The 19,124-nt window shown below is 49.0% G+C and overlaps 4 protein-coding genes across 4 annotated transcripts; 2 read left to right on the top strand and 2 right to left on the bottom strand.

Moving 5' to 3' along the window:
- The first annotated feature begins 3,526 nt into the window (after nucleotides 1–3,526).
- Nucleotides 3,527–5,068, top strand: FOBCDRAFT_229100 (PLC-like phosphodiesterase). Its single transcript, XM_031188780.3, has one exon. The coding sequence runs from the start codon at nucleotides 3,722–3,724 to the stop codon at nucleotides 4,772–4,774; it is 1,053 nt and encodes a 350-aa protein (XP_031036045.2). The 5' UTR covers nucleotides 3,527–3,721; the 3' UTR covers nucleotides 4,775–5,068.
- A 678-nt stretch (nucleotides 5,069–5,746) lies between these two features.
- On the bottom strand, nucleotides 5,747–6,303 carry FOBCDRAFT_47127 (uncharacterized protein). The gene has a single exon (XM_059612207.1). The coding sequence runs from the start codon at nucleotides 6,196–6,198 to the stop codon at nucleotides 5,887–5,889; it is 312 nt and encodes a 103-aa protein (XP_059467751.1). The 5' UTR covers nucleotides 6,199–6,303; the 3' UTR covers nucleotides 5,747–5,886.
- Nucleotides 6,304–13,765, bottom strand: FOBCDRAFT_296929 (transcription factor/nuclear export subunit protein 2-domain-containing protein; the record flags this gene model as incomplete). The annotated part of the gene is made up of 3 exons (XM_031188781.3): nucleotides 6,304–8,899; nucleotides 8,947–9,026; nucleotides 9,074–13,765. The coding sequence occupies 3 exons, from the start codon at nucleotides 13,763–13,765 to the stop codon at nucleotides 6,409–6,411; spliced, it is 7,263 nt and encodes a 2,420-aa protein (XP_031036046.2). The 3' UTR covers nucleotides 6,304–6,408.
- A 435-nt stretch (nucleotides 13,766–14,200) lies between these two features.
- FOBCDRAFT_187542 (Alpha/Beta hydrolase protein) lies at nucleotides 14,201–16,691 on the top strand (the record flags this gene model as incomplete). Its single annotated transcript, XM_031188785.3, has 4 exons — nucleotides 14,201–14,320; nucleotides 14,753–14,969; nucleotides 15,085–15,475; nucleotides 15,553–16,691. The coding sequence occupies 4 exons, from the start codon at nucleotides 14,201–14,203 to the stop codon at nucleotides 16,580–16,582; spliced, it is 1,758 nt and encodes a 585-aa protein (XP_031036050.3). The 3' UTR covers nucleotides 16,583–16,691.
- Between the last annotated feature and the right edge of the window lie 2,433 nt (nucleotides 16,692–19,124).

Genomic DNA, 19,124 nt, shown 5'->3' with positions numbered 1-19,124 from the left:
CTCTAAAGATCTCGGCGTTTGCTGTAGCTGTTGAACGGTCATTCGCGCTCCAACCCAAGATCTCAGTCAAGATAACTTGACAGAATTATAACAGCCCCAATAGGCCTGGATATTGGTGCATATTTTTGGTTAACCCCCATGCGCATCATCTTGTTTTGACTCCACTGTTCCCACCCTCCAAACGCGCGATTGATATCGTGAGTCTAGCGGCTCCTCTTGGCTATGGAACCATTCCTTATTGTGTGAAAAACATCCCATTCTCCTCAATCGAAGACGACAGAATGAAGCAATTGGGGACAAACAAAGTTGCCGTGCATCCCGCTGTGTATTACAGCTCGACTCTCTTCCCGCTTCTAAGCACTACTTTACCGTACTCTACTGTCTCTCACTATCCCCAACATAGAACTCAACTCACATGAACTAGTGCCTGAGTTCGGCGCCGCGCCGTTGGACGTGGCATCGCCCAGTTTAGGAAACGTCGACCTACCGTAACGGGCCATTTCCGGCCCCTTTTTGTAAGTTTTGCGTTTTTAAACCAAGACGATCCCGTCGCCGGACAAAGTAGAGACCAAGATGATGGTTGTGGGTGAGAATTGTAAGACCTCTAGAGGCCTGAGATGTTTGATCGGCATCAAAACCAGTGAATATCTCGCAATATCTCTGGCTGCTCCACAGTCCACAGACCATAACCAAAATCTCAATATCCCTGCTCCGTGGGACTCATGGTTTCAGTCATTTTGGAGCCGGCCCGCGGAAGGGAGAGAGGGAGCATGGATTATAATGGACATGACAAGGTTGTAAGTGGGATAAGGTTGGAAAGAAACATGAAATAACATGCGCGAAACCGTTCGGCCATGTTCTTAGAGATTCCCGCATGATAGCGAGCGAGCGAGCGATCGCGATCGGTTTACTTACTCCATAGAGAAACAGAACAAGCCTTTTTCTCTTTCTTTATCCTTATCTGAATCGTTTCCATGTTGATTCCAAGTCAATCATGTGTCAGGAATGAACGTTTATCTTTGACGCAGAAACTTGCCCTTGCAATAACACGAGCATTGACCCGTCTCCCCGCTCTCGTATAATCAATCCATCAGATCATAACCCTTGACAATTTTAAATATTTTTGCCATGGTCAACAAGACTGAACAATACAATACGCGGAAGCAAGTCTCCCTTTCACTATTCGACGTCAATGATACAGAGATTCGCTGTTGTCGTGTGACTGGAGATCTAACTCACCATTAATTTTCTGACCAGGCAACAATCTACTCAGTAGCTCCAGTTCTCCCTCCTGTGTGTCTACCTAGTCTAGCTGATTCAAGGTTATTAGCTTGAGGGTTTAACTTTCAGAGAATCCATCCATTGCCTTGTCCAGCTGAACACGTAAACCAACTCGAGAATACGTATCTTTTAGAACAAAAGTCGATTGATACCTAAGGTAGCCTTGGTATGCTCACACGCTAAGAGGTCCGTCTAGTCTATCTTGAGACGACGTTGCTACGGTTCGGTCTTTTTCTGTGTGGAAAATGGCACGATATGCACGATATGGTGGTGAAGCTTAGAAATGGCTGGAGTTTGTGAGCCTCTTGTTCTAAAATCCGGGGCGTTTTTTGTATATGCACTTATAGTCGCAGCCTCTTATTATCGATAATGATGATCAAAAACTTGGCACTTGGGTAATATTTCGATCAGTTATTATCCAGGAACCATCGCCTTTAATTTTGTATGTCACTGGCGGTCCAATAACCTCGTCACACTCTCATCTGAAGAGGCATTATGATCATGTACTACCTATGCTATGGGTGTCTTGTACCTACACCACCTTTGAATCTCACTCACATTCTCAGTATCCGACTTCAACACCCACCATCAAGCCCAACACGAACTCCAACTGCCGCCAAGTACTGTGACTGCTACCCCATCTCTGCAGACCAGTACACCCTCTTTGACGCGCTTGTGTCCAATTGTCCAATAGCGTAGCTAGCGCTTCCGATTTCTTACATGCTGTATCGTATTTCTCGAGAACCCTTTGCTTGTCAGAACTGACCTGACCTGAACACGGGCGTGGCAAAGATGGATGCTTCGTAATGTCTCAATCTGTGACGCTATTCCCAACCAAATTATCGGCTGTGTGCTTGGAGAGTCACGCAAGCGATGATATGCGTGGGGGTATTGTCACGATTCTCTGTTACTGTACTGTAGTCCGTATTGTGTCTCGTGAAAATGTATCGGCATCATCGAGCCGTAAACCGAGGCTGTCACCATAAATATCTTGGCCGCCACATCCGACATGTTCCTCTGACCACTACCATCATGACTGGTCTGTATCACGTTGTCTTGTGTAGTTGAGGCTCCGTTGTATAACTTTACTAAACTCTGACATGTTCGCACATGCCAATAGCCTGGTCCTTCTGTCAATGTACTGTAGTGACTTCTCGGCTCTAGGTTGTGTTACAAAGCATCACTGTCTGTCTTTACTTAGCCGACGAACCTTGACGTACTGTACAACCCCCTCTGCATGTACTGTTTTCCCCTCTATGATGCTTCAGTGAGAATACATGATTCCTTCATGTTGAGGGAAGAGGCTGTCACAGGCAAATCACAAGCTCAACCACTGTCGCTATTGCGTGTTTAGCTGCGCCGCATCGCCAGGAGAATGCCACTTCAGGGTCCGCAATCTGCAAGCCGCCCGCCACCAGCTGCAGTCGGTCGATGTAAGTTGCGTCGTGAGGGTGTAGAGGCTCAATTTTTTTAGTTTTTCCGCCCTCATGTTCCGGAGCATTTTGCAAACTGCAGCATCGTGGAGCTTTGTCTGTAATGATATTCAGCTGTATGTTGATGTTGTGTCTCTACTCCCAGCTTTTCCAATGTGCAGTACACGTAACCGTTCTGTAGTCTATGACTCTTTAGATATAATTGATTAGTACATCTCAGAGCTAAATACACGGCATGTGGGAGAGATCCTCCAGCTTTCCACGACGACGATGGAGCAGTTTTTAAACATATAAGCTCGGTCGAGTAGTCTAACTTACTTGTTGGGTCTGCTTCTGTTTTTGACATGCGTGTTCGTCGTCTTTCGAGCGTCATGGCCTTCCCACTATAGCTTTGAGTTTTTCGTGAACGCAAAGCTAATCGAAGTGAAACACTCGGTCGAGATCTTAGTCGAGGTAATGGGGCAGAGCCGCAAAACAAACCTTTTATGGACGAACCCAATCGAGACTTTTGACTACATAGGTCCGGCTTGCCACGAAATCTCTATTATGATTACTTGATGAGATGTGGCTCTTGTGAACAGATGAAATTATGGGTGCAATCTTCAGATGGGATGCTGATCTAGGGTAGACATATCTCACAATGCTTTGTCATGTCTTGTCTGGGGAAAGTTGTAACAATAGCGCTTTAAAGCTGACCACTCACGGTCTTCAGCTCTCGCAGGTGGCACCGCAGGATGGCCCAAGCTCCCTAGCTCTATGTCATCGCCTAAGTCGGATGCGTCTCTGATCCTTGAGATACGCATCATCAGCCTTGCCAATACAATATCAACATTCACAACAAACATCGATATCTGCATACTAAGCCTCACAACGCTGCTTCAATACCCGCGACTGAATAACTGAGCCTGGAGCTCTCTATAATAACTTCGATTTACCTGCCGATGTGACTAGTTGACCGAAAGGTCCCTTCCGGCCCCTCCGGCTTCGACCGCACTCAGCCTGTCGATATGGTCGCGATATCAGGCTTTCGGAGTCTCTCGACTCCTGTGAATCGAACTCGACGTCTTCCTATGATACTAGGAGGTGTTGCATTCTTCATTATGTGTATCATCTATCTCCTTCTCTCCATCGCACCTTGTATGGTGTATGGGAATTGCTACCGTGGTTATTCGAGTGCTTACAGCTTCGATGCTGACTTGGCTCACAACCCGACCTGGATGGCCGAGATTCCCGACGATGTATTCCTTTCGAGCCTTAGTATACCGGGCACACATGACACAATGACCTACGAGATAGGAACAGAGGTCCTGCAGTGTCAGAACTGGAACCTGACTACCCAGCTGGAGGCAGGTATTCGTTACTTCGACATCCGCGCTCGTGTGCGTGATGACGAGTTGCATATTTACCATGCTAATGGCTACACCGGCTTCAGCTTCGAGGATGTGGTTGGCTATATGAACGACTTCCTGGATAGGAACCCTTCTGAGACGATCATCATGCGCCTCAAGCAGGAAGGTAACGGCATTGGAGACAACAACACTCTGTCATTCGAAGCCGCCTTCAACAAATACCCACTCGGAGATCGACTGTACAACTACAGCGCTTCCGAACCTCTGCCAACTCTTGGTAGTCTTCGCTCCAAGATCTTTGTTCTTCAGAACTTCCCAGCTTGGCGAGGAGGGCCATATGGTGTGAAGTGGGAAGGCCATCAAATGATTCTAGAAGATAAATGGATCATTCCTGATATCTACCATCTGTCGGAGAAGTGGACTGCGATCCGCGATGCTCTCGAACTCGCCGCAACAGCAGCTCTCGACAACAAAGTCCTCTATTTGGCACATATTTCAGCCTCTGTCGGTGTCTTGCCCATCGAGGCTGCGGCTGGACCTATGAACCGAACTGTCACTGGCATGAACGACATGACTGGCCAATGGATTAAAGATTTTGAAGACAACGAAGACACCACCAGGACTGGAATCGTCATCATCGATTTTCCCGGCAAGAAGTTCATTGATGCCATTCTTCGATGGAACAAGTCATATAGGAAGAAGCGGGCATAAGCCCAAGCCGATTATTGGCTGTGCTCAAGCCCTCGCCTGGGACTAAGGCCTCATGTCTTGATACACCAGACACCTCAAAGCCCGGTCGTTGGTTATTGTCAAGCTTTCCCATCTGAGACTGACGTCTCACCCCTCACTCATGGAATCGATACCCCACAGCATTGTGTACCCTAGCTAGCTCTCTAAATTACAATCGTCAGCGTGGCTGAACAAATATCACTAACAGCAAATAAAAATTTTGTCAGATGAAAAGAATATGCATATTCAAATGAGGATTATCCAATTTACCCCCCGTTGATCAATTCCTCATCATGCCCCTGCATCTGACGTGGATACTGTGGCGTCCGGATGCGTTTCACTAGGGCATTTCACTGAGTCAAAGAGATAAGATCGTCAGGGACAGAAACACCAAAAATCAAGGCAGAGTCTGAATGACGAAACAAAGTACAGTACATAAAGTAGGTACAGTACACGCTTTCGGTCTGTGTCCACCCTGTCTCGATTTCTATCAATCAATCGCTGACTGTTCCGAACCCGGTGCGCGTTTCTGACACACCTTGAAATGTGAATGTGTTGTTCTGTGCGTGGTTGGCTATGACGTTAAGACTGAGATCGACACAATATAATTGTGAAGTTGGGACGTTGATGTAGTAACTTGGTCAAGATGAAATTACTCTGATGGTTATAGGCTGAGTGAATGATCTGATATGTATGTGAAATTATACACGTTGGTTACCCGGTATTGAAGGACTAACTAAACGAGATGAGAACTATGGGCTATTGCTCTGTCTTCCAAGGCCAGATCGAGATAGAAGCTGAAGTTGTCAGACATGGCCTACGATCGTAGAACAAGCAAATCTGAGTCTCAGTTATAGCTGTCAGTGTTGAGTGATGGCACTCGGAACGTAGAGTTATATCTTCGCTTGACATGTCAAACTACAGTAGAGTACACGGCACTGAGTAAGAAGAGTGCGTATAATCTGAATATCTTCTAGCCTGATACTATTCGATAGGCTTAACTGCCTGAACCGTTTTATCCCCCCTAATGCAAGAATCCTACAATACTTTACAGGGCCTCTTTCTAGAAACCTGACTCCCAAAGTCTTTTTACTCTAGTTTGTATCACTGAAACAGGCAAGCAAATTCGCTGCCCAAAGGGTATCTGCACTCCCTGAACGCCTTGCAACTAAAACACCTGACCCCCCAAAGCCAATTCTAATAGACACAAGAGTCTGATGTAACTCTTTATTTCGAAGCATTGCTGAAACCGACTGATTCAATATGATATGTTGTTGAGACCAAGTGAAGTCTCCAAGGAGCATGTGTGCATTTGTGTAAAAGCAGTAATAATTGTAGTAGTAGTAAAAGGAGATGTGTACTGATAATGCAAAGGTCGAAAAGGAGCATAATGTGACAAAAGTCATGATAAACGCCCTGGAAATGCGACTCGTCTGTTGTCCATCCGTTCGTTCCTGATCAGACTCCTTGGTCGTGTCCGAAGTCCTCTTCTGCGGGTCGTATCGTTATTGTATATCCATGACCAAACTCGTTTTCTTCTTTTTCTTTTCTCTGTCTTTTCGTTCTCTCGTACTCAAAAACATGCCGACTTCCTTGCTTCATTCAATTTATGTCTTTCATCGTCGGGGCCTCTTCTCACGATCACTCGATAAACTTCCAACTCCTTCTTCGCTTCTTCTCTTTCGTCCACGATCCTCTCGCCCATCGCGGCGATCTTCAGGTCGCAGCCCTCCATCACGCTGTCCTCCACGACCGCCTCCTCTACCGCCTCCTCCCCAATCTTCACCACTTCGGCCACTTTGACCATCACCTCTGTGTCGCCCTTCACGACCTTGAACAAGGTCTCTACCACCTGCTGGAGGAGGGCCCATAGGCTCTCGTGGAGCACCGCTTTGATCCCTGTTAGATCTCCTAGATTCCCTCTCTTCTCTGCCACCTTCGCCAGCTCCTGATCGACGGTCCCGATATTCACGATGTTCCTTGCCCTCACGTTCTCGGCCTGGACTACGATCCCGCTCTCGTTCACGACTTCCTCGACGTGAAGCGCGGCTGGACCTACTCTCACGGTCACCACGGCGACTTCGGTCATGCTCGCTACGACCTGAGCTTTCCTCCCCATTGGCGGGCGCCCGGCTTGACGATTCGTTCCTGATAGGATCTTGCCGTTCTTGAGCTGGTGTAGCAGTGGGAGAACCCCCAGTCAAGACTTGAGCATCAGAATTGCCAAGGGTTTGGCGTGAATGACGACTTCTTCCGCTGTTGCTTCGGCTCACATCCGGCATATTGGCCTGCGCTTGTTGCAGGGTGCTGTTGATGCCTGCGAGCTGTCTCCGCCCACCACCGTTGCGAACACGCTCGTTTGAGGAGGCTGGACCGGTGGGTACATTAGGCTCGCCAGCTGGTGATCCTGCGTAGCTGCCAGGTGTTTGTCGTTGTCCAGGGCCAGGACCTCGGTCGGGAGTGTTAGTTCCAGGCATTGACTGGCGATTGTGACCATGATTATGACCATGAGGATGAGTTGGTGGCGGTCCAGGAGGAGGCGGAGGGACTGTACCGACTTGGGCACCGATTTGTGCTAGACGCTCTGGATGGACCCCTGAAGGTGTAGCATTAGTGGATGCAGGAGAAGGCAGACCCTGGCTGGGGCCGGCGTTTCTCATCCGGTTTTGAGGGCCGCTGGGCGTGCCTGAAGGCGTGACAGGGCCGTTATTCTGCTCGAATCCACGTCTTCCTCTGCCTGACGCCGCCGGGCCAGTTGGTGGAGGTCGATCCGGAGTGGGAGGCCGTTCGCCTTCCGCACCAGCAAACCTGCCGTCAAGTCGACCCGGCAGCCCTTGAGGTCCACCATGACCTCTATTTGAGCCTCGTCCACGGGCTCTTGGTCCGTAAGGGATCTCAGTGACATTCTGTATCGAGTTGAGACGTCCATAAGAATCATCTTGATGGGGTGGCTTGTGCTCAGGCTCAGGAACTCGAGAAGGAGTTCCATGAAAACTAGAAGCATCGCGACCCTTAGGTGCAGAAACTCGCTCAGCCTCACGGTCCATTGGTCTATCGCCGCGGTATGGCGATCGCTCCCGAGGATCTCTTCCAGAAGAAGGCCGGTGTTCCACAGGATAGTTGCGATCATGTCGGTCTTCACGTCCACCTTCTGGCTGACCACTCTCATGCCCATACCGACCTCCTCGTCGAGGAGATTGAACGCGAGCGTTGTGGTCTCGTGGCTCGTTCCGAGGGGCGCGTGAAGGTGTGTTGTCTCTGTTACCCATCAGGGCTGCCCTCTCCGGATTGATCGTATCCATTGGCTCCACGGGAGCGTTCTTACGACCTCTACTAGCCCGGTCAGAGTCCGGTGCACGAGCCCGTTCGTTGTCTTGAGCAAACAGCGCAGCTCGCTCGGGGTTGATATGTGGCTCAGGTGCCTCGACAGCTGCAGCGGGTGCTGTAGGGGCTGAGGCAGGCGTTTCGTTCAAGCGACCATGATCGTGACCTCTACCGCTCTTAGAATCTCTAGTTCGGTCTCGCTCATGTTCGCCACGACGACTTGATCCGTCAGTTCGAGATGATTCCCGGCCGTGATCTTGCGTTCGTCGCTCAGAGAAGTCGCGTGAACGATCGGGACGAGCAGGATCAAAATTTCGAGAATCGCGCTGATCCCGGGATTCACGAGGTTCTCTAGGCTCACGCTGATCTCGAGCATCGCGAGGTTCCCTGGGCTCACGAGAATCCCTAGAGCGTGCGTCTCTGGGCTCTTTACCATCACGACGCTCATGTCCGCGGGATTGGTTAAATCTTTCGGGAGTGTAGTGCGCGGGAATAGGCACATCAGGTCGACTGGGGAGGGTATGAGGTGGCCGTTCCGGAAGCGTGTTAGGTCGAGAGTCGTGCTTCGCGCCAGCACCGGCTCCAGAATTATTATTGGAGGCGCGGGGACCAGATGGTGTATGGTCGCGTTTCGAATCCCGAGACGATCCTGGCTTGGCTGGGAGCAAGTCCTTCGCCGGGCCTGTGGGCTTCGTCGGATCTGTCGCGGAATTCTTGAGGTCTTTGCCATCCTTGACCTCTCCGTCTTCCTCCTCAGCAGTCGTTTGCTTCCCTCTTGATTGCCTAGTTCTGTTAGACTTGATCAATCCTTGTCAGAGATATCTACTTACTTGCTGGGACCGGGCTTGAATTCCGGCGCAGTTGCACGCAAATTGGTCGTCTTGTCTGCTTCGTTCTGGGCAGCGCCAGCCTATTAAGGGTCAGCAATGTCCCTAACTCTAATATCGTAGCACTTACACCACCAGGGCGGAAAGCCTGAACCATAACCCATTTGGATTTCCTCCTCTGAAGTTCTGACATGGCACCCTGAGCAGCGACTGACAGATCGACACGTCCGCCAACCTCGCTATCAGGAGAAGGTTTGGCAGCACTCTCTTGCTTGGTGATAGTTTGGAGAAGGCTTGAAAACTTTGTAGCCATAAAGTCGATAGCTGGGAAGAAATCGAGGACCGCCTTCAGAACTGTGATGGCATTTCGAATATGCATCCATTCTGTACCCTCCAAACAAGAACGCAGAGCGCTATTGAGGTTCTTGTGCCAGCGGAAGAGCAAGTCACGGAATTGTTCGTGTTCAACAAAGGTCAGTGGCTTGTCATTGTCGTCAAAAGTCAGAGCGAACCCAAGGCGGGGCTGATCGGGTGGTCCCTTGGCCTCCTTCTCATACACACCCAATCTTGGCTGGTCTCTTGACTTGTCCTTTTCATTGGGAACCGTCGCGTTCTTGTGCCAACGCGATAGATCTTCGAGAATAAGCTTCAGAAAGCGACCGAGATACTCGGCCTCCATGACTGTAGATGTGAAAATAAGGGCCCTCAGGCGGTTGGCGTTGAACAGACGGCCGTAGAGTGACATCAACTGGAAGCCTGGGGCATTACCTTCGTGCAGTGCCTTGATAAACTTGTATGTATACTCAGCATCAGCCTTGGAGAGAAGCATGCGAGGGATGAAGCATTGCTCGAGTAAAATATCGGATATGGTATCTGGCTTGGCTCGAGGTTCTGGGAAAGACGTTTGGAACTGCTTGTTCAGGTAAATTTTCCATTTCGCCTGGCGCAGAAGATGTTCACTATTTTCTTCTGAAAGCCCGATCTGGAGCTGCATAAGCTCCTTTCGTTTTTCCACTTTGCGCTCTTGTCCACGCCTTGACATGTCGCTTCGATCTCGTGAGATAGCGACCTCTTCAGCTCTGAGGCGATCTTTCTCCTGTCTATAGATTTTGTCTGGACAATAGAGGTCACCTAGCTGAAGAGCCCAGAAGTTCGCATAGAGCTCTGGGGTAATCTTCTGCCAGATCTCAGGACGGACAGTATCTTGAATGGCATCCACAATGGGCTGTAATGTTGACTTGGCAAGAGAGGAATCTTCCGACTTCTGTGATTGTTGTGAATTAGTTGCGGGGTTCGGTGCTGGTGAGTTTTGAGCACCAGCCTGTTCTTCAGCCTGCACTGCCTCTTGGCTGGGTGTTTCGTTGCCACCGGATGCAGCAGGTGTATCAGACATTGAAACATCGCCTTCTTTGTCTGTAGATTGCGTGACCTGAGCCTTTTCCTTCGCCTCGTCAACCTTCTTCTGTTTCCACGGATGCATGCGATGAGAAAGGCTGGCCCTGCCAATCAGAAAAGCCAGACTAGGGTCGAGGCCGTACGAATGGATGAGTTCAGGAATCGAGGGAACGAGGTCGTCGAAGGTCGATGGGTCCATGTTGCTCCAGAGCAGGTCGAGGTATTGAATCAAAATGCGATGCGAATCGTCAATCATCGAGGATAGATATTTAATGTGGGCTTCGTCTTCCGGCACCTGAAAGGGAGCTGCTTGTCGGTACTGTGCCAGGTTAATGAGTAACTGCGCGGCAAGCTTGGACTCCGTCAAGGCTTGGATGAGACGCTTTGAACTCTTGATGTTCTCGAATCGCTTATCCTGGCCGCGAATTAGAGTATGGCGTCGCAGGTATTCACCTCCAGCCATGGATAAGATTTGAAGGTCAGTGAAATCAACCGAGTCAACAATACCACCCATCGAGGTGATGAGCTCTTTTAGAATGATGAGGTCGGTGGAGTTGCCCTGAATGAGCTGATGATTGACATATTGCAAGACTGGCGTGGCGTTAAGAACTGTGTATCGTCGAAAGACTCTGCCAGAGAATCTTGACAAGGCCTGTAGCCATTTGCTGGTAGTAAGAGCGTGTTCAGCTTGAGTGCGACTCCTTGATTTGCCAAGAGAGCTCATCAAGGACCATACAAGCACATCGTAGGAGAGGTCTGTAAAGTACTTGGCGCACTCCACAAAAGCGTCGATCAGGTTTGGATAGGACTCCAATTGCTCGAAAGCAACCCTGAAAACGATACCAGGAGATGAGTAACTGGTTTTGGCGAGTTGCTTAGCCATTTCACTCAAGTTTGTGAGAGAAACTCGCTTCATGGTGCCCCTGGTTTCCGACGTGGCCTTTGCAAAAGCTGCCTTCATAGCGGGCAACCGAGAAATCTGTCCCTCAAACCATTCGGCGTACATGGAGTAGCGAGTAGTCATGGGATAATGCCTTAAGAGCTCCCAAATTGCGTTGACAGCTGAAGCGTTGGCCTTGGTATGACTCAAAGCTGGCATCAGCAGTCGTCGAAGTAGATCGTGCCATCGGGTAAGATTGTGCTCTGATTTGTCCTCAGCAAGACTCTTCGCTCCAATTCTGGCCAATTTGGTCAACAGAGCCTCGTCCTTGCCAATATTGACACCAGAAATGTTGAGCAGTGTCCCGCAGAGAGTGAAGATATCATCCACGGTCTGACAAACAGGGATGTTGTCAGCCCACTCGTCCCAGTAGTATCGATAATTTTGCGATTCGTTGGTGTCGACTTTATCCGGGAATGGCCACCTTAGAGACTTGCGGGTTGTTAATCTGCTCAACCGAACACTGCCTTTGGGAAGCCCGGACTGATCGAAATCCGGAACAAATTTGGTTGGACATCCAGTCTCGCCGACCACGACAGGTCGGCTGTCGCGGAAGACCTTGTCAACGCAATGATGAAGAATGCGATGAATCCTTTCGAGGACCTCGGGGAAGACCTCTGGGATCCATGGGAAGCGACCAAGAATGAATAGCGATTCGGGAATAGCTCCTATGGTCAATAGTTGGGTGAGCAATGCCACCTTTTGTTCCAACGGTTCTGGCAGTTTTGGCTTGTTGTCTGCAGTCTCTGTGGCAGCCTCCTTCGTTTCTGCTTCAACCTTCTTGGGAAGTTCTCGTCTAGGCAGATTCGAGCTATTGGGGTTATCATCGTCGCCTTGGGGCAGGACACCAGCCATGAGAAGGGCATTCATCGGACCACCGCGAGAAGATCGTTCTTCCTCCTCGATCCTCTTCATCTCCTTTTCTTTGACTGTTTCCATGTCTTCATCAGCTGGCGAAAGATGCGGGTATAGGTCGGTCAAGGAGATAAATCCAATCTTGACAAGAAGAGCAGCTAAGTATAAAAGATTGGCGGGGAGTACGTCTGTCTGGTCGCGAGCATCGGAGTTGTAGAAACGCAACTTGAAGCCGAGTAGTTGTGCAGCCGTTCTGTTGCCAGGGGGTGGGAGGGTTTTGGTTTCCTGCACCCACTGCCTTTCAATATCAGCGGCAGCATCATCGCCCTTGGCACCGTTGGTGATGGTAAGTTGTTGCGAGTCGGAGTCGGCGACTTGTCGACCACCAAGCTCAAAGAAAGCCTCCATGTGAACTTCCCGAGCTCGATCCCAGAAAGCAATATCTCGAACTCGCTTCTTCCCCTCCAAGAGCTTCTCATCGTCTTCCGTCGTTGTCCACTGCGAGTAGTCTGGGGTTGCCCACAAGGGTAAACCACCAACATAGACTGCGGCACTGAATTTGAGATGAGATCGAGGCCACCAGGAGCTAACGCGTAGAAATTTGACGAAGAATTTGAACTGCTTGATGAGAACAGCAGCTGCAACGTCGAGGGTTACGTCCAATACCCTGCCGACGTCAAGATCGAAGGTACCGATAAGAGCCTTGATTCGTTCGAAGGTCTGTTCTGCCATTTCGGGAGGAGGGGGAGTCACACTGCTAGTTGTGAAAAGTTCCGTAATGAGCTTTGAATATCCTTCCGTCTCCTCGCGAAGCAGGTTGTAGTTGGCTTGTCGGTATAGAAGGTTTGTTGCTTGTTTGATACCTAGTTTGACAAAGTTATCTCTGATAAGTCCTATCCGCTGCAAGACTTCAGCTTCGAGCACCTGTCGCATTAGGTTAGACGATACGCCAGATGTCAGGACGAATTCGCGAAGAGTCGGCCTGTAAATGGCGGGCTCGTTATCCATGACTATGGACAAGGAGTCAAGAAATAGAGTGTGGGGAGCGAACGCGTATGAATCCTTAATAATCTCCGTCGTTTCGTCACCAAGAATTTCCTTGACGCAGGCACCTGCATCGGCTGGTGGTAATCGAGCTTCGACAACTGCGTGCACGAACTCTTGGAACAAGCTTGATAGCTCCGTGATGTCAACATCTTCCCGCGACTGCTTTCCATGCTGAATGATTGCATTCCGACCACTCTCAGCCCAAGCGCTAATCTTCTCGTCCGTAAGATTATTATAGCGATAGTTAGAACGGACCGGAGAGGGCGGCCGCAACAGCGGAGGCGGTGCATAAGTAGGTCTTTTTATCACTGGCGCAGGGGGAGGTGGTGCCGGTGGCTGTGGTGTATGAGAAGAGCTGGGTCGTCGTTGCGTTGATGAAGGGTTCTGTTGATGATTCGGGGGTCCTCGGTTTTGACCTTGAGATGAATCGCGTCGACCGGGACCTCTAGGCCCTCTGCCGCGACCACGAGCCATGTTATCGTCGCGGTCGTGTTGTCCAAGTGCGGTATCACCGGGTCGATGAGGAGAAGATCGGCCGCCTTCAACGGAATGGCGATCACTTCTCTTTCGTTTACCCGGAGGCATAACTCGTGATAATGAAGTCGTAACCGAAAGCGATGATTATCTCATTAGATGGTATCGTGGTGATGTTGCGATGTCGGATATTATGGATGTCAAGGTCTGGAAGAGAAAAAATGAGTTGAAAGTTTCTAAAATAGCGGAGGGAGCAGCATTTGTTGCTATCAAGGCTGCGGCGCGGATGAAGAAAGACTGACTTTTGACGACAAGGAGTTTGGGTGGGGAAGGTAATAGTCGCGACAAAGCTGACAAGGGAAAGACTGAAAGAAAAGAAGTTGGTAGTAGTACAAGAGTGCGCAATTATCTTCTGACCTGATAGAAAGAAGCAAGATACGTGTGCGATTGGTTGTTTGCGTTGGGTGAGCCCAGTCGCGATGGGTTTGAGAAAGAAAGGAATAAAGCAAAGAAGCTCCAACAAAGCAAAAGCACGGATGGAATTACATGTCACGACGTATTGGCAGCCTTATCCTTTACTGGGGAAACGAGGCTGCCAACCACTGGAGGCCAGTCGGCCAGTGGCAGGCACAGCGCCCGCACAAACCACCTCCAGCGGACTCGATGGTACGTACCGATCTATTGGGATTCATCTTATGGGTTTCAGGATTGAATGGCACTTACATTCTGAGTTTGATACTTATTGAATGACACGCGGTTTAGTTTGACAATAGACATGACGAGCCTGAACATCTAAATTGAGTTAGGTAATGGAAAATCATCTTATTGTACCTGATTTGAGCCTGGAAACTATCAATTTGATATTGCCGTACCGTTCCCCAGGCTCACGTCGGCACGTGATCGCCGCAGCCTCCGTTGCCGGCCAAATCGTGCATCAAAGAAAGCATCTCAATTGGCTGAGTCATGGCATTCATGGAGACCAGCCAGAATTACGCCATAGCAAGGCCCAGGTTTTTTCACCTAAAAACTCATAGAATCACTTCTTTTGGGATAATTGAGTTTCAAAGCACTATTGACTAACATATCTATACCCGAAAGGTCCCAATTTTTATCGGGTCGAGTCACTCTGAGATTGAGCGACTTCAATATCAAACTTTAAGACCTGGAGCGACCCCGGTCCGATCTTTCTGTATAACCTCTCACAAGTACATCAGTGCAGACATCGTGGAGAGACTTCGACAACCTCATACGATCATGCCAGCTGTGACTATGGCTGAAAACACTACTCTAAACGGCGATTCTCGTCAACATTATGGTCAGTATTTACCTTTATCATTGCATGCTTCCTTCAGCATCTCCCTCTTCCTTCATCCCTTTCATGCCCTTCTCCCCTCATTATTATAGAAGACCGATGACTGAATACCTGTAAGAAAGAACGCAATCACAGCCTGAGAACCCGTTCTCTGCCCTCATTCCTGAGCAGCAGATAGCGATTGTTCCAGAATTCACTCTCGAGTCCGGAGTTACACTCTATAACCTACCGGTTGCTTATACAACTCGCGGCAAACTCAATGAAGAGGGCAATAATGCCATGGTAATCTGCCATGCTCTCACTGGAAGTGCCGATGTGGGCGACTGGTGGGGTCCTCTACTTGGAGGTCCTGGTCGAGCTTTTGACACTTCCAGATTCTTTATTGTTTGTATGAACAGTCTTGGCAGTCCTTATGGCACTGCAAGCCCAGTAACTGCCAAGGATAATGATCCAAGCAAGGGTCGATATGGACCCGAGTTCCCTCTCACCACAATTCGAGATGATGTCAAGTGAGTTCAGATTCCTATAATCTCGACACCTGCGTTCATGTTCGCTTGAACAAGAAACAATGGCTAACTATTGACAGCCTTCACAAGCTCATCCTTGATGATCTAGGCGTGAAGCAACTTGCTGCTGTTGTTGGAGGTTCTCTTGGTGGCATGTTTGTGCTTGAGTGGGCATACTTTGGCAAGGACTATATCCGATGCATCGTCCCTATCGCGACCTCAAGCAGACACAGCGCCTGGGGTATCAGCTGGGGTGAGGCTCAACGACAGAGCATCTACGCCGACCCCAAGTACGACGATGGATATTATTCCTTCGATGACCCCCCTTCCACTGGTCTGGGTGCGGCTCGTATGTCTGCTCTGCTCACATATCGAAGTCGTAACTCTTTCGAGTCCAGATTTGGACGCAACATCCCTGACCCATCCAAGGTCCAAACCATTGGAGGTCGACCTCGCCCCTCAACTCCCTCAGAGGCACACTTCCATATTCACAACGATGGCCATGTTGTAAAGCGTACATCGATATCTCGTCAGAACAGCACAACTGATGCAGCCTCAAGTGCTGAGTCACCTGCTCTGCCCGACAGCGTGGCGGATCCCCAATTCCATGGACCTACCAATAGCAGTCTCACTGGAGGAGAGATGCCTCAGTCACACTATTTCTCTGCCCAGTCGTATCTACGATACCAGGGACGTAAGTTCGTTACGCGATTCGACAGCAACTGCTACATTGCCATGACTCGTAAGTTGGACACGCATGACGTGTCACGCAACCGAGCAGACACCATTGCAGATGCACTAGCTATGATCCAACAACCCACGCTTGTTTTGGGAATTGAGAGCGATGGCCTCTTCACTTTTGCTGAGCAAGAGGAGATCGCACAGCACGTACCTAATGCACGCCTCGAGCGAATCGAGAGTCCTGAGGGTCACGATGCATTTTTGTTGCAGTTTGAGCAGGTCAACAACTATGTTCTCTCATTTTTCAAGGAGGTCTTGCCTGATATCATGTTTAAGGATGGCGAAGCACCTGAGGAGGCCAGTGTTGGACAAATCACCAAGTCGAGCACATTTGGAGAAGCTGAAGTTGAGGATATTACTGCTTGGTAGATTGCTTGGAGTAATATCAGGATGGCGCTCGATGCCGTACCGCAGAAAACATTAGACAAGAATGAAAATCATGATGACGAGTTTGAATATGCACAATTGGATTGTCAATGCGTTGTCTTCTAACCGAGTGATTGCTTCATCGAATCTTATGTCAGACCAGACTGTCTTGTGACGATTTCTAGGCACGAATAGCATGCAACATCGCCGATTATATTAGGCAGGCAGCGCAAGTCTAACAGAAATTCACATTGGAGCCTTAAGGAGTCCAAGATAATTAATCGGAAATCTCCCACATTCACCTTGAGCCTATCCTAAGCTCGTCTAATATTATTATTACTGTGGGATCGAGATCGAAGTTCCCAAATTCCCTGGACGAGAGAGAGAACCACTGACTCATACCACATCTCAGCAACTGGGATGTCTGAAGTGCACAATGAATATCGTAAGATTTTGCAAACTTGAACCCATTGGAGTTAAACCACAGGATCTCGAAGCCATCCAAGATCACCTTCTATCAGTTCACGTTCTAGTTGAGACAATGCTAGGCTTCGGCACTGAAGTTGAGCTCTGTATCGGTACTTAGACATGTGGGTAAACCCATCAGAGCATTCTAGAACACGCACACATGTTTTTCTAGAGTGACAATGGAACCATGCGATGCAGTCAATGACAAGTGCCGAGTCGATCATCACGATGCTACCCGTCCACTTATTAACCGCATCCACTGCCTAGCGATACAGGAATACGCGAGTCCGCGGATGTGTGCGAGACATTGAGGGAGAGACCACAGCTGTCTTAGGACCTACAGGAAAGAATCTAGAAGGGTCTGAGAAGTGTTGAAACTTTGAAGCCTGAAGAAGCATTACACGATAGTCAATGTCCGTTAACTGGACTTGTGTTTCCTGTTCGTGGTACTATCTGGTAGCTAGCCACACTAACCAACCTTCGTTTTTCACAATGGTATTCACAATTATCGATATTTGATCTTGTCACATTCACGGCGTGAAGCCACCGAGTACATGGCGCTCTATGTTCCACGATAAACGATCGTGGTGGCGGCCAAGCTAAAACATGAGGCCGTCCCGAGTGACATGCCTGGAATGTAGATTGATGAAAACAGGACAAAGTTGAGCAGATACACCAATAGTATGGGCATTTCGCTTATTGACGCTCGATGCATTTCTCTCCGAGAGCTGTGTTACTGGCTGCTGAAGGTTCATGGTTACTGGATTCGAAGGCTACGGCCGTTGAGGGATCTATTTCTGTCGGGTGCCGCAATTAATTTTGATATCCATTTTAACAAACACGGGTTGAAGATTTAGATGACACTCCGGGCTTACGGGAGCCTTGTTTGTCTTGGGAGACAGCGTAGGGTGTTGTTGTGAACCCTTATGAACTGGATGTTTGTTGAGACGGCGACACGACACGACACGTTGGCACGCCGTTAGAGTCACTGCACATGAGAACATGGTGTAATAGTTTTCAACCTTTCACATGAGGTCCAGACGCTGGCCAGGCATCTCTCTCGTCAGGCAATTCTGAGAGATTGGAATGTGAATCATGTCGAAGCATCTTCGGCACATGTCCTAACTCCATATCACATGTAGCAACTACAAGAGAACATCGTAGAACCGCCAATGTCTTATGATGATGCACTCTGTCTCTGCTCTTCCAATTACATACCGAGACATGCGCTTAGGCTACTTGGGCCTGCACCGCAAATGTTTCTCGACGTGGAACACTCTGATAGCCCACCGGCCCACTGACTGAGGAATTACTCAGCGCTACGGTATCGTCTACAACAATCCTATGAGGTAAAGGATTGGTAAACCTTTTAAAGTGAGGCATTGCACAATACAAAAGTCGTGACAAGGCAGTGGAGGGCCTTGTGGAAAGTAAACACACGTGGAGCACCGATTGGTTGAATTAGATAGAGGAACCAAACCTTGGCCCCTGTCAAATTCTAAGCGAAACAAGAGCTGAGAAGTTAAAAAGGCAACAAAGCGAGAAGCTGGACGTGGTGAGACGAGGTGAGAATCCATAAGCGTCGGGCGTTGTACCTTTGTTGGTCCGATTCGGTCGGAATTCATTCTCGACCGAGATGAAATTGAAAACGATGGGGGTTGAAGGGAGTGGCTAGCTTGGCCTTGAGTCAAGAAACCGTGTATAGTAAACAGAAAAATCTGTAGCAAATTGCCTAGAGGTATTCTTTAGGTAACGGTTTCAAGCGGCAAGCGTCGCAGATTGATAGGATTAGCAAAGCAAATCCAGGCACAGAGCAACAAGACCCGTAATGCGTTACTCTTTTCGTTAATATCAGGCGAGAGCCATTGTTCTTTCTGAGATCCATGCATACCGTGGCAAACTTGAGAATGCGGCTAGAAGCATTTTCGAAGTTGATATGGTGGAGTTTCTCTGACTGACAAAGTAACGTGCAAAAGATGGACCCCTTGTCTTGTTTTCTCTTGGAGAATCAGAAAGAGGAAACCCGGTGTCGTTTCACATGATTGAGTAATGGATAAGTCAGAGTCAGAGTCACGTT

This window comes from Fusarium oxysporum, chromosome VIII (assembly GCF_013085055.1).
Source record: "Fusarium oxysporum Fo47 chromosome VIII, complete sequence".
NCBI lineage: Eukaryota > Fungi > Ascomycota > Sordariomycetes > Hypocreales > Nectriaceae > Fusarium > Fusarium oxysporum.
This window is presented reverse-complemented; position numbering and strand designations above follow the sequence as displayed.

Bases quoted from the DNA above. Each gene is read 5' to 3' on its own strand.
- FOBCDRAFT_229100 (XM_031188780.3), top strand. From the start codon at position 3,722: ATGGTCGCGATATCAGGCTTTCGGAGTCTCTCGACTCCTGTGAATCGA.
- FOBCDRAFT_47127 (XM_059612207.1), bottom strand. From the start codon at position 6,198: ATGACTTTTGTCACATTATGCTCCTTTTCGACCTTTGCATTATCAGTA.